Consider the following 15,147-nt stretch of genomic DNA (forward strand, 5'->3'; position numbering starts at 1 on the left):
AGTGGCAGTCTCTATGTTTTTGATAACCTCGATGCTTGGACTAGTAGTTCTCGTGGATGTAATAGTATAGATGCTAATCTTTGGCATGATAGGTTAGGCCATTTATGTGATGATAGGTTAGGCCATTTATGTGATGATAGGCTAGCCATATTGAAACAAAAACATTCGTATATCAGATACACTAAAACTGATAGGTGTGATTCTTTTCAATTTGCCAAACAGAAAAGGCTTCCTTTCCCTAAAAATGCTTCGAGTGCAATAAAATACTTTGATATTATACATGTTGATATACGGGGGTCATGCTCCATCCCTTCTTTATATTCTCATAGATATTATCTTACAATTATTGATGGATACTCAAGATTTACATGGGTATATTTGATTAATAATAAAGCTGAAACATGAAAATACCTTGCCAATTTTATATCTTTTGTTAAGAATCAGTTTGAGACATCTATAAAGGTCATACAAAGTGACAATGGACCATAATTCAAGATGAGTAATTTGTATGAAGCTAAAGGGATCATACATCAGACAAGTTGTGTAGAATCACTAGAGCAAAATGGACTAGTAGAGCGAAAGCATCAACACCTAATGAATGTGACCCGAGCACTACTTTTCAGGTCATGTGTACCATCTCAATTTTGGATTTTGCTATTGACTATGCTACATATTTAATAAATGTTACTCCCACACCTTTATTGAAAAATGATTTACCCTTTGAAAGACTATACAAAAAGAAACCTGATCTTCCAAAAACCATATCTTAGTTTTTGTCCCTATTTCCAATTTTATATTCTTGTCAAACCAGTTTCGTTCTACCCCTATTCCAAACACCCTCCTCAAATCACTCCACCATCTAGATACGAGTCCAGAATTTCCATTCTCATTCAACTTTCTCGATGTACCATATATACATTCTAGAATGTCTTTCCACAACCTCTTCTCTATCATTCCTAGTCTCCATTTCTAGTTGGCCAGTAGAGCCATATTGAATAAAGTAATACCCTTAATATCCAACACTCCTTGCTCCTTGGGTTTACACAATGTTTTCCATTTTATCCATGCTATACTATTGTGGATATGGCTTTTAACGACAGTTAAAACAAACATGTTACCATGTTTCACGACCCATCGTTGTAACGTTTGTCGTTAAAAGTCTACGTCAATGAACGACAAGTACAACAGTCGTTGTCAATTTTCATACAAAATCACGACAATTTCAAAACTCATCGTTTTAACCTGTCTAAATATTATAAACGATAATTAAAATTCTAAAACAACGACAATTAGTGCAATAATTGTCGTTATAATATAATAATATTTAAAAAAAAAAAAGATTTAATATACCACGATGGCTATAGCCCTAACCGTTGTTGAATTTAATATATAACGACGATTAGGATAAGAATGATCGTTATATGGTGTAATTTTTTTTTAAAGCAACTTCTTGAAATTTTGAATTACCACAAAACTTGTTAGAAATTTCCACACAAAAGTAGTTCAAAAACATCCAAAGATTCAGAGAAAGTTCAAAATATTAAAAGATCTCAAAATTGTTACAAATATCTAACTAATATATATATATATATATATATATATATATATATATTATAAACTAGCTCTAACTATAACTAATATCTAGACAAAAAATACTTCACCCACGCCTCTTGAACATAAGCTAATGTATTTGAATCCATTGGACTTGAGTCATTGAAATTTTGCAAAAGTTATTTGAAGTTAATATTAGTATATATGAAAGTTAGTTTATGTTAAAAGTAGTACATAGGTAAGTTAGCATATTACCTTATCTCAAACACTTTGATAACTGGCTTGCACAATGGTTTTCATCCATTGTATGACATAATAGTCACACTCATAGCTCCCAATTTGTTTATTGTTATATACTCATAGTAAAACTATTTAGATAAATTAAATGTTAATAAAAAAGTAAATGAATGATACAATATAAATACTTGGAGGGAAGTCCATTTGCCCTTTTAGTATATGCAGTTAATCTTCCACTCAACATACTATGTCCATTAAAAGCATTAAAACTAAAACAATCAATGTTAGAAAACATGATTATATATTCAAGGTGAATGTAATAGAAGGCATTTCTTAAAATAGACTTACGTGTCTACTATGCTTTCAAATAGATGGGAGGTTTATGTAAAGAGCAAAACCATCAAGTGATAATTTTGGTACTAATAGAATTGGTAGTTGCCAATGACGATTGCATTGAAAATTAGTTGAAAGATAATTAAAATGCAAAAACTATATGTTATGGAATAAAAAGTAAGGATATATTGACTTGTCTATATATGGAACAAGGTAAATTTGTTTCTTTCGCTACATTATGAAATTAGTGATGTACTCTTTTTTAGTTACTGTTACTTGTTGGAGTCATGAAATGAGGGTCTATAAATCCATGTGTCATCCTTTCCCGCTTCCAAATACAAATCATGCAAGTACCTAATTTGATAATGAAAACACACATTACATCATCCATAATTGCAGAACAGATATGTTTAAATCCTCATTGATTGCTAAGCTCGCTATCTAGGCCAAAAATAGCGGCATCCCAAGGAATCAAAGTTGCCTTTGCACTTATGGTTGCAATAACCTCCACTAATGTTGCTACTAGTTCCTTTAAATTTTGTGATACATGCAACTCTGTTAAATGTTGCTACACATAAAACAAACATGGAATTAGTTAGGATATATATATATATATATATATATATATATATATATATATATATATATATATATATGGATATACAAATTGATTCAATGTATGGTGTTATCCTCACGAGATGTTTTGGCTAGATGATGAAAGTTTTCAATTAATGCTTGCAATACAATACCAACCTCTGATATTTGTATAGGAATTGCAACATCACCATAATATATAGTCTCCACCATAACTTGTACCAAATGAGAGGGGAGACACTCACCATGTAACATGGTGGAACCTTAAAAGCACTTCTTGTGGGCACCAACTAGGGGGAGATACATAATGAACCAATATGTGCAAGTCACATTGGCACTCGAAGCCAATGTTACCCCCGGTTTCAGGTGCAACTAAACAAATCTCTTTAGTGTTGACTAAGACAATAGGAGAAAGGTCAGGTTGTACTATAATGGGGATCTTTTGTGAGATTAGTAAGCTCTCTAGCCGCTTGTCAAATGCTTCCATCATCGTTTGCCGCTTTTGACTCATCTTTTGACGCTCTTGTCTAATCTACTCCTGTTTTTTTCCCATCTCCTCTCGTAGTTGTTCTGCCAAGTCAATTTTCATTTTTTGCAAGGCTTCCTCCATAGTCATTGATAAGTGTCAATAATAAGTAAATATTCCATTTGAAATTGACACTTATAATGTATCAAATGGTGTTATTTGTGTACAAAATGAGATATTGAGAAATAGAGTTTTTCTTCTTTGCCACCCTATCTAACATTCCCTCCAAGTAAAATATTGTGCTAATGGGACACCTTTAAACTCTAGAATAAGTAATGCATGTCACATTTTTCCTCTATATTTAAATTTTGTAATTTTGTGTATCCGAACTCCCTTATTATTTTATCCTTAATAGTTGAACTCTCGTATAATCTAGGGAACCTAATTAAAGAAGCGTCTTTTACCCATATATCTTTACGAAATTTGATCCTAGATCCCAACCTGACTTTCCATTTTATATTCTAGTCATATCTCCCTTCTTCGCCTTCTTCACATATCTCGTTTAAGTTTTTCCACCAGCTAGATATGTATAGTGTTTTCTAGTGTTCTCTAATATTCATACCAAAACTAATGTACTGGACTCCATTAAAATTTCGTAGTTAAGCATATTTGAGTACGAGTAATACTATAAGATGGGTGATACCAAATCTAGTGCATCTACAAGATCAATAACTAACAAGTCTTTGTATAATGTATTCTTCTTGCTGCTGCGACTTATCAAGATCTTTTCTGCTATATATGAAAATTTCAAGAAAATAGATTAATGCAGCGAAATTATGATTACGCCGCAGTTGCGAACATTAATTTAGACCATGTTTCTGACTCCAAAACCGGGGGAGGGGGAATGAATTAATCATTCAAGCTTTATTTCAGTACATCAATTTTGACTACTTTCGAAACAACTTTCATCATCAAATAACTTCCACAAAACTATGAACAAAACTGGTGCCGTAATTAGTTGAAGTATCTATTTTTAATGTATAAGTGTACAAATTTCAAACATCTACTGAAAATACATGAAAATTATCAAGAAGAAACAACCTCTGTCTTTTCCTTTTCCTTCCATTCTAAACCTATCAATCTACGTGGTGAAAACCGAACCTTGTGCTCCGAAATGGTTTCAAGCTTAGGTGACCAAACCTGATCCTTAGACTTCACAAGCATTTGATAATGTTTTTTCAACTCAGGAGTGCTGCAGAGAAAGTTGTTGTGAGTGGTGGTGGGGTTGCATCGTTTACCTCTATTGATGAGCATTGTGATGAACTGAGGCATGACCTTTATGAGTACCCTTCCGTTGGACCCTTTCAAGTACTCAAAAGCGCATTCCCCAAATTTGATAGAGGCCTTGTTAGGGGATGATCCCAAAGACAAGAGTGAAGAGACAGAAAGGGTTTTGCATGTGAAGAACTGAATGGGAAGAACGAAATAGGCTTCACCTTCCATCAACTCATCTTCTAATGCTAAAGCAGGAATTGGGTGTCCTATGAAGAAAGAATCTGCATGGCAAACAACCTTATCTGGGAACTCGAACATGATCTCACCAGCCACATGCTTACCCTTCAGACATCTCGTGCTACCATCCCAGAATATAAGTTTCGATGACAACAATAATTCTGATGAACTCTTTTGGTGAAAGCATGGAGTCACAGCTGCATTTCCCATTCTACTATAGGTAGAACAAATCTTGAGAAAATATGGTTGTGTTGTTGTGTTGATGAGTAAACAAGGTGTAAGAATGATGAATATTATACATAAACAATGATATATTATATATATATATATATATATATATATATATATATATATATATATATATATATATATATTCATGGTGAAGGCAATGGCTGACTTTGAATAAATTTGACTTTGATGCAGTCTATTAGGGTTGTTTGTGAAAGGCGTGGAAGGGTCGGTGGGGTCTGGTCAACCATGCCGGCTTTGAATATTTTGATTTTTTTTTTTTTGGTACACTCTTCTGTTAGACTTGCCACAATCACAAATCACCATTCTTCGAAGATAAGGGTTTTCATTTTTTTCTTTGTTGAAGATTTAACACATAAGGATTAGGGTTTGTTAAACCTTGATCTTGTATTCTAATGGTTATATTCAAACTATATTACACCATGCTTCTGGATTCCAATGATGGTGGGGTCTTTCAAGGTTTGTCTTGAGACAACATGGTATACCTAACATTGATTCTCATGTTTGGTCAGTTTCAGAAGCACGCATATAAATTATTGGCAGAGACAAAATTAAAATAAAATATTCAAACTATGAAATTAAAAGTTTATTATGTTTTTGTTCTTCGATGTTTACGTTGGGATTGCCTACTTTTCCTACTGTGTGATCCATGTATTTAGACATTTATGGTCGAAGGTTCTAACTAAATGAAGAAAAAACAAAGGATTCTCGAATATTCTTTATGGTATATAACAACTTACCATGGTCAACAAAATAAATGGTGTATAACAACTATGAAACCGTTCCTCTCAAGAAAAATCTATGGAAACTTTTTAAGTGCTGGGGATAAGACGAATGGCTTGATGACATGGATGAAATGGACTAATTTTTTTTTTATAGGAATACAAACATGATAAATTTAACATGGAATTTGACTAACAATTATTGCTTAAAAATTTAAGAAAAAATTTGCATTGTTTGTATCCATTTTTGTCAAATTTGATTTAGTAGATTGTATATTTAAATTGATGAATTATTTCTTTAATTTTAATTGTAAAGTTGAATCATCTTTTAGTTTAACTTTTAATGACCGTCTTTTACCGTCACAAAATTATAATAGAGATAGAATTCGGGTATTTTCTACAATGTGTGAAATTCGAAATTGTATGATTAAAAAATTAAGTGTGTCCAAAAGTCTTTGAATGAAAAAATCCAAAATTTAAAATAACTATAAATATTTATTAAAAAGTAGCGCACATAATTTTTAAGGAGGTTTATAGATAACGTCAAATATTAATTTTCTTTTTTTGTATATAATATAGTTTCTCTTTCAAATTTTCCATCAATTTCTTAATTTTTCTTTTTACTTTTAGTTCTTCCATTCCAATCACTGCCTTTCTCACTTTAATGTTAAAAAATATCTCTACTTATTACAACTTTACAACTTTAGTTAGAGAACCTATATTAAAGAACTTATATAAGAAACAACCCACGTATGATGTTAGAATATGTTAATACAAAATTTCTAGTATTTTTTTTTTTTCCAGAAGTTCTTATACAACTCGGAGAAAGAAGTAATTATTTTTTATGATAAACACAATCGTTATGACGAATGAACAGACGTAAGCTTTTTAAGAAACAGTGCGTGTTTTGACGGAAAACAAAAGCCGGTGATCACAAAGTTGACCAATAGACCAAAAAGATTTTTCTCTTTCTTGCAAACTATATTTGTGCATTTCAAACTTTTTCATTTTTTAATACAAGTGTATTTTTTATTTTTGACAACTTAATACAAGTCTATGTAGTGAGTTGTACATTCCAAATATTATTTCTTTATAAAGGTAAGAAATGAATAAATAGAAATGTTTTGACCCATCATAACATATGGGTATAATGTAAGGTGGTATATACATATATCATTATTCAAATTTATGAGTATTTTAAAATTAAAAATATTATAATTAGTTACAGTTTTTTAGTTGTTAATAAAATATTATGAAGCTTTACTTAATTTATGTTTCCTAGTAATATTTATTATGTTAGACAACTCAAAGAGAATTATTTAATTATATTAATTTTGTTTGAACTTCATTAATAATTAAAATAAATGAGTAGATAGTCTTTAATAATTGTCCAATGTAATTATTAAATTAAAATTTAATTTTAATATTAAATGTTAATATTAACCATGAAATAATCCTTATATTAATGTTAATATAAATCTTAATATGTAACTAATTTTGGATTTATGTTGAAAATTAAAAAGCATAGCCAATTATAAGTTAATATTAATGTTTTAACATGTATACTTAAATATTTAGCTGACTAAAAAAACTCTACAAATATTTTTTATAATAATTTTAAATTAGTAATAAAAATAAAGTACATTTTCGTATTGTTTGTGCAGGAGAAAATTAAAAAAAGAAAATATAAAGTTAATTTAACTTCATGTATTTAACAAAACGATCAAAAGCATTTTTTTTTTTCAAATTACAATTCAAATACGTCAATTTAAATTTGAAGACAAAGAGGACTAAAACTAAATTTAAATTTTATACTAATTTTATAAGGAACAATTGTTGATGAATATTTTTTTGAAAAATAATTTTCTTATTATGTAACTAGTGGAAGTGTTATCATGAACACCTGCATCCATGTATTACATGATAAAAATAATTATCATAACGTTATGATATTAAGATAAAATTGCATAAACAAATAGCTACACTATTAACATTTATCAAATTTAATATTGCCTTTAAATATTACTAACAGATCCACACACCCACACTGACCCACTTTTATTTTATCATTATGGGCTCAACTTTAATTTTGTAAGGGCTCATAGCCGACACCCTTATCCCCTGAACCCCCAACTGCCCCTTTTCGCTTCTCATTTTTCTTCCTTTTTCAAAAACAGCTCACTTACCTTCTCTCTTATTCTCAACCAAAAGTTCTCTTAGGGCACAACGAGATATTCCCTTGAGCTAATCAAACTCTTCCTTCGTGTAAGTAGAACTCGAAACTCAAGTTTCCTTCTAGTTCTTTTCTGTTTGGAAGCTCTAGCTCCATGTAAATAGTTGTGTGGTCTCAGTTTCGTGTGCCTTTGTCTTTGTTTTCAACTCTTTAAGCTACTCCAAGTCTTGGTACTCCTTCCACTAAGGGTTCCTTATGTTAGCTTTCAGAAATAAGGTAAGGGAAGCTAGTGTTTTTCATGTTTTTAAATATCTACCTATTTTTAATTTTATTTCATGCTTATAATGCTTTCTTGTTGTTGTGGTTGTCTGGAAACGTTGAAATACTGTTTGGTTTTGAATGTTTGATGTTGCATGCGTGAGTAAGGGAGGAACATGGTGTTTTCACCCAAGAGAGCAACCCTTGCTTAAGCAAGAATAGCAGAAAACTCTCTAGGTTTCTGCTCGAGTTGTCGCTTATGGGACGTGCCTCAGTTTGAGCGAAGAGAAATCTCGCCCAGGCGAGAAGGTCTCACTTAAGCGAAAACTCGCAAATAAAGGTGGCTACGCGGGCCGGGCTGGCCCGTTAAGGCCTAGCCCACATGGGGCTCGCACATCGTAGGATGGCCTGGCTCGGCCCGCACAAATTATGTGGGCTGCAATCACTGGCCCGCCCCACACATCACTTGGCCCGCGGGCTGACCCGCACAATTGGGACATTATTTTTATTTTTTAACTTAAAAGCATTTTAAAGTAGTCATACAACATAAAACAATGTAGTAAAACAATTCCTGGAGCATTATAGCAGTGTAATAAACCAAAATCTAGACAAGTGCAATAAACAACATAAAAAAACACTCCATAAAATGAAGTCTTGGAGCATTAAAACAAGTGTAACAAACAAGTCCTGGACATCATATCAAGTGCAATAAACAACATAAAAGAGTCCATAAAGTGGTCCTAGAACATGAAAACACCAAACCAACAAAGTTCAAATAAAAAACAGTCCAAGAAAACATCTTCATCTTCCATGCTTATAACATTGGAAGCAACAACGGAGGACCCTTCATTTACCACCACATTTTGGTAACTAATATTTTCTACATCTTTTGCACATTCAAACAAAAAAAATAAATAATAAGTATGAATGAATTTACTTTACAATAAAAATAATAGAAAGTAAGAATCAAATAATTATCCTCAACAAAACCATGCTTCCAACTAGAAATGCAAATATTGGATTCGACATTCTCGGGTAAGAGTCGACTCCTATATTTGTTAAGGATTTGAGACCCAATGCTAAAAGAAGATTCTGATGCCACAATTGTTATTGGAATGCTTAACAGATCTCTAGTCATTATTGATAGCTTAGAAAATCTTAGACTATTATTTTTCCACCATTCCAACACATCCATGTGCTCCAAAAATCGAAAACCTAGATTTGGTTCCTCCAAATATGTCTCAAGTTGATTCTTTCCAAATCTATTACTTAATTCATCATTGCGCTCTTTTAATTCCTATTAACAATGAATAAATAAGTTAGTAAAATCATAATGAAGAATTGTATACAAAATAAATCCAAGTTAATTCGAGTCCCAAAACCTCACAATGCTCTCTTATCGCCTGAGCGAGAGCTCTTTAGCTTGAACGAGATTGATAGCAGAATTATCTTGATTATTTGGTTGCTTCCATGATTGATTGATTTACTCCTTAGAGCACAAAATATGATACCATGTATGTATTATGCGATGTAATGAGACTAAAATTGATGTGTTTGGTGAAATGAAACATGACTTGGTTGGTTGGTTGATGGTAAAAGAGTTTTAAGGGAAATTCTTGGTGATGGTATGGTTAGTGTATGCCTTGATATATGAGATGTCTAGATAAGGAAGGTATTATGAACTCTAATAATCACTCACACTCACGTGGAGTAGAGTGATTATATGGTGAGAGTGGCAGGAGATCCTAGTCTTGGGAGGAGTTTGAGCCTGAGATATATTGGGATTAACCTTGTGATTTATTGGGTGATAACCCCTTGTGACTAGACTCTGCAGAGTTTAGAAATCAATGTAGGTGCATACTTCCTTAGAATTTTATATCAAGCGCATAATCCAAATATGGCGTCAAGAGTCAGTTGAGTGTTTAATTGAGTGAAAACTTTGTGAGTTGTTGTTTCTTTTCTCCATATATGTGTTTCTTGAGTGATGTACTTATGTAACTATATTTACGTATGAATTCTTAAATATACTAGCTTAGCCTTCTTTCTTTTTGTGTTTGTTTCTTTTTGTGTTTAGTTTTTCCTTTTTGCAATGATCACCAATGTTGGTGTGAGCAGATATGGAAATCCCTGGCAATCGCAGTGATGATGAAAATGTTGCAGTCTAGTTTGGCTACGGTGTTAGTTTTAGCTCATTGTTGAGCTCCTTTTGAAGTACTATTTTATATGTAATTCCTTGTTTTGTGATCAAATTTCCAGTTTAAACTGTTTTGGTTAAATTTTGTTTATGGCATACGTTTTCTGCCTTAGTACTCTTCATTCAGTATATTTTGAATTACTGTAAAAGGTTAATTTTGATATGTTTATGCTTTGACCCTATTTTATTATGATTATGCGACTTTTATTTATTAAATTTATCTATTAAATTGGATGTCACACCCACACACATGAGCGTCTACATCTATATTCTACTAAAATGATAACTAAAAAAAACACATTAAAAAAATATTTTCATGAGAATAGTTTTAAAATAAGTTGGTATGTTGGAAGAAAAAGAATTGGTAGTATAAAAGTTATTTGGGCTTAAACTTTGTTGAACCTTTACATTTTTTTACTACAAGTTAGGCCTTAACTCAATTTATATGATTATTCAATAATAACTTATTTAATAAAAACACAGTAGACCAGTAGAAAAATGAATATAAGAAAATAAATATAAAAAGTAGAGTTAAAAATATTTTTAATTATATATAGCGAATGTATTTTGATTTTGTTTACGGTAAAAAAAAAATTCTCAATATTTACTCCTTTTAAAATTTAAAATTATTATTTGTTATCAATAATATTATATGATATGCTATATATGTTAAAAAAATATAAGAAACCAAAATTAATAATTTTAAATTTTAAAATAATAAAAAAGAACCTAAAATCTTACAAAAATTAAAGCCAGTGATACATTTTATAAAAATTAAAACCGACAATTTTAAATTTTTGATAAATAAAAATGAAAAAACTACAAAATAAAAACAAACGAGGGCTAAGTATATTTAATTAATTACATTGAACTGCTTTCGTGTTTCTTGAATCAACAAACCGTACTTATACACATGTACATGCAAGTTTAACTACGTTGAATTAATAAGCTTTTTTATCTAAACTCATTAAAGAAAGCAAACCATAAATTTATTTATTTTTATAGAAAACATTCAATTAAAATAACCCAGAGAGGCATATAGTTTGCATTATTCGTTGACTCTTAAGGAAGATTCGAGCTTTGAAATTGTAATAATTTAATATAAATAGTTAGTTAGGGTTTGAGAAAAGGGCATCGTGCCAAATTGATTATTTTAACATTTATAGTTGAAAGCAATTATTAAATTATTAATGTTTGAAATTGAATAGAGGGCGTTTGGATAGTGTAAGTCACTGAAAACCACAAGTTTCCTTTGGAATAGGTGGGTGTTATTTAAACCTGTGGCTGGTTTATGACCAAACTATTACCTATTTTCTAAACCGAAACTTTTTTCACGTGTGACGACTAAACATTGGTGACTTGTAGGTGGGATAGGGCGTGAATCCATCATTTTCTTTTTTTTTTTTATATAAAAAATCTTTAAATTAATATAAATACGAGTACGAGTATAAGTATAAATTTACAATCTTTTTTAAAATTAAGTACATGGATTATGAATATAATTGGTTTATTCATATCTTAATACATATATTGTAAGACCCTATTTTAATTATGCCTTCTTTAAGGGCTGCCCTACAGTATTGGGCCTAAAGGTCGGCCCATAGGTTAAGAGCTGTCCATGTTGCCCTAATTACACACTCTCTTCACTTTCAGAACCGTAGCCGTCACCTTCCTCAGTGCACCAAGAATTCGTTCTGCTAGAGTTAGGTTCTTACTGTTGTTGAGCTAGTTCGAAGTTGCCTCCTACTCCAAGTAAGTACTGTGGCTAGCCCATACTTGTCTCTATCGTTCATTTTGTTGCTTTCATAGCTAGGGTTCCAAGTGACCCATACTGTGCTTCTGTCTCGCTATCTTTCCAGTTCTCCCGTTCGTTCCTTGAAGCTGTTGTGCTCGTGCGTTCGGTAGCGAGGGCGTGTCGGGTCGTGTTGCTAGCTTATTCCAGGTAAGGGAAGCTAGAACCTTTCTTGCGTGATGTGCTCAACTTGTATTGTCATGGTTTGTGAATCCTCTGAGTTTGTGCATTGCTATGAATGTCTGGTTTTGGCTGGAACCTCTGTTGGGTGCGTGAATGCGATTTGCAGGTGAGAACAGTGGCGGACACTGATAGACTCGCCCAGGCGAGCTTGACTCGCCCAGGCGAGATGTGCAGAGGCTCGCCCAGAGCTTTCTGTGCGAGTGGTCGCTTGGGCGACCAGGGTGCGTTTTGAGCGAGCACACAACTCGCCCAGGCGAGAGGGATCTCGCTTAAGCGAGATCCCGCGTTGCTTACTTGTTCCTGTTGAGCCCTCGCCTAGGCGGAAGGGGACTCGTTTGGACGAGACTGTCTCGCCTGAGCGAGACCCCTCAGCCTGAGCGAGGTGCTGGGCGAGACAGTGCGGTGATTGAATATTTGTTTGTTCTTGAATGGTCTGTTTTGGGTTGGGTATGAATGCATGATGAGTGATAGGTATGTAATGGAGTATGAGGTATACGTCGTATGATCCCTAGATTACAAATGATAGGTTTGGCATGAAAGTTGGCATAATCTATACATGACTTGGATATGATGAGTTGGTTACATATGTATGTGTGTGGGGTCACAAACCTGGTATGAGCAATAATGAATCTTGGCGGTTGGCAAAGCTTTGGTATGATTGGCATGAGGAGAAACACCTTACTCATGATCGAGAATAACGAATTGGTAATGATTCAACATATGAGAAATGGAGTTTTGTTGTGGGTTTTGGGTTGAAACCTCATGTGCAATGTATGTATGAATCCCTGATTGTATATGAATGTTTGTTCGTGTCAGCGTGTAATTCCTCGGGGTCTCTAGGTGAGACCTCCAGGGCTGCACTTCAGTGGTCGGGACGTAATTCCATGGCCCCTGTTAGTGGGTGCCCATGGTGGTGCCCCATCTATATAACTAGGTAAGGATTCCAGGTAAGGACTGCATCCTGACACTCTAAGGGGCCAGTTAGTCTCACTTAGAGCAGACTGACTCCTGTGGTGAGAGTAGCAGGAGGCCTAAAATTCATTAAGGGCTAACCTTGTGGTGAGGGAGATTTGATTCATTGTAACACTTGTAACACATAGCTCGGAGATGAGCAGCTCAGAGTCGAGCAGGGATATCCACCACAAGTGCAAGCATCCGCTGAATCCGACTAAGTTATACGTATCCGGATGAGTCGAGTCGAGTCGTAGTGTATTTGAATGAGAGTCATAACATGTTTGGTTGATTATATGGATGTGAGATGATGAAAATACTTTTGACTGTATGATGCATATGTTGTTGGCTCTAGCTTACCCGTTTCGTTGCTTGGTTGTGTTGTATGTGGCTGTTCTTTCTTGCGATGATCATCGACTTGGTTGATGGGAGCAGATGGGCGAAGTTCTCGTGGTCAACAAGGGAATGGTGATTCCACCGTTTAGCCGTCTGGGCTGGATCTTACACTTCTCTTCTTCATGTCTTCTTTAGGGCTATGGCCCCTGTACTCGTTGTCTTTGGATTGTAAACTCTTAGTTAAACTGTTATCCTGTTTTTGTTGGCATCATGGTGTGCCTGGTTTTGTAGGGGTGATGGTATGAACCCCCGGACTACATTGTTGATTATCTCTGTGTGACGTTTCCTTTAATTTTATGTATTAAATTAAATGGGGCGTTACATTTATGGTATCAGAGCGGTCATTCCTTAGGTCTGTGGACTTGGGTTGTCCGCTTAGCTTTCTCTGTGTGTCTCTGAGTGTTTAGTTAAAATTCTTGCCTTTATCAAGCCTAACCAAGTGATTTTCTGTGTGCCAGTGGACTATGGCACCTCCTCGTCGAGCTTCTCAATCATCTCAGGGGGACGCACCGGATATCGCCAGAGCCATAGAGGCAATGGTAGCAGCTATGGTGCAGCAGAGTGCTGCGATGATGCAACAGCATGAGGCGTCTATGCAGCGACAGGCGGCATCGCTTGAGCAGCAGCAGGCTGTGATGCAGTAGATGGCGGCTGCGAGGGTAGTTGCTGAGGATGCTCATCGGCAGCATATGGAGGCCCTCCGCCAGTTGGAGGAGAACAGGGCGGCTGCCCCTGTGTTTGGTCCTGAACCACGACCTACAGTCAAGGAGTGGAGCCTGGAGGACTTTCTGAAACACCACCCGGCAAAGTTTGATGGGAAAACCAATCTTGACGCCGCAGACTAGTGGCTGAAGGACCTAGAGCACATCTATGACGCCAAGATGTGCCCCGCGGAGAACAGGTTGGCGTTCTCAGTTTACATGCTCATAGGGGAGGCGGAGCATTGGTGGAGCAGCACCCGATCCATCCTGGAGGAGAGGGATGAGCCAGTGACATGGGAGGCTTTCAGGGAGAGATTCCTCTCAGAGTACTTTCCCGACAGCATCTGGTACGCCAAGGAGGTGGAGTTCCTCTAGTTGACCCAGGGAGGGAAGACTGTTACAGAGTATGCTGAGAGGTTCAAACACCTCAGCCGTTTCTACACCCTGCCACTCGATGAGGAGTGGCGATGCAGGAAGTTTGAGAACGGGCTCCGCGGCGACATCCGCTTGATGGTAGCTCCTTTGTCCATCAAGGACTTTGCCGCTCTGGTAGAGAAGGCCAGGGTGATGGAGAAGATGAAGCACGAGGTGGAAGGCCAGCGCCCACAGCAGAAACAGCCGCCTCAGAGGATCGGTGGACCATCTGGGTCCAAGCCCAGGCATGAGGAGCGGAGGAGACCGTACGATAGGCCCCACCATCAGCCTTAGGGGTCTAGGGGTCTTCCTCCTCAGCAGGGTCGAGTGCAGTGCTACACATGTGGAGGACCCCACCCGAGGTACGCTTGTCCGCGTATGGAAGGCTACCGCAGATGCAACAACTGTGGCAAGGAGGGCC

The 15,147-nt window shown here is 35.2% G+C and overlaps 1 protein-coding gene and 1 long non-coding RNA gene across 3 annotated transcripts; one reads left to right on the top strand and one right to left on the bottom strand.

Annotated features, from left to right (window-relative positions):
* Window positions 1-4,184: 4,184 nt before the first annotated feature.
* Window positions 4,185-4,997, bottom strand: LOC114188806 (uncharacterized). Its single transcript, XM_028077450.2, has one exon. The coding sequence runs from the start codon at window positions 4,901-4,903 to the stop codon at window positions 4,268-4,270; it is 636 nt and encodes a 211-aa protein (XP_027933251.1). The 5' UTR covers window positions 4,904-4,997; the 3' UTR covers window positions 4,185-4,267.
* A 2,729-nt stretch (window positions 4,998-7,726) lies between these two features.
* LOC114188934 (uncharacterized) lies at window positions 7,727-14,707 on the top strand. Of its 2 annotated transcripts, XR_003605532.2 has the most exons (5): window positions 7,727-7,929; window positions 8,053-8,113; window positions 11,943-12,041; window positions 12,149-12,231; window positions 13,651-14,707. It is a non-coding gene; the product is annotated as an uncharacterized LOC114188934 (long non-coding RNA). The 2 variants fall into 2 exon arrangements; XR_014995770.1 differs by lacking the exons at window positions 11,943-12,041; window positions 12,149-12,231; window positions 13,651-14,707 and adding an exon at window positions 10,170-10,479.
* Window positions 14,708-15,147: the final 440 nt, after the last annotated feature.

The sequence above is a fragment of the Vigna unguiculata genome, chromosome 6, assembly GCF_037176805.1.
Source record: "Vigna unguiculata cultivar grain cowpea cultivar isolate G323 ecotype 2 chromosome 6, ASM3717680v1, whole genome shotgun sequence".
Classification (NCBI taxonomy): domain Eukaryota; kingdom Viridiplantae; phylum Streptophyta; class Magnoliopsida; order Fabales; family Fabaceae; genus Vigna; species Vigna unguiculata.

Coding starts and splice junctions, on each gene's coding strand:
- LOC114188806 (XM_028077450.2), bottom strand. CDS start 4,903: ATGGGAAATGCAGCTGTGACTCCATGCTTTCACCAAAAGAGTTCATCA.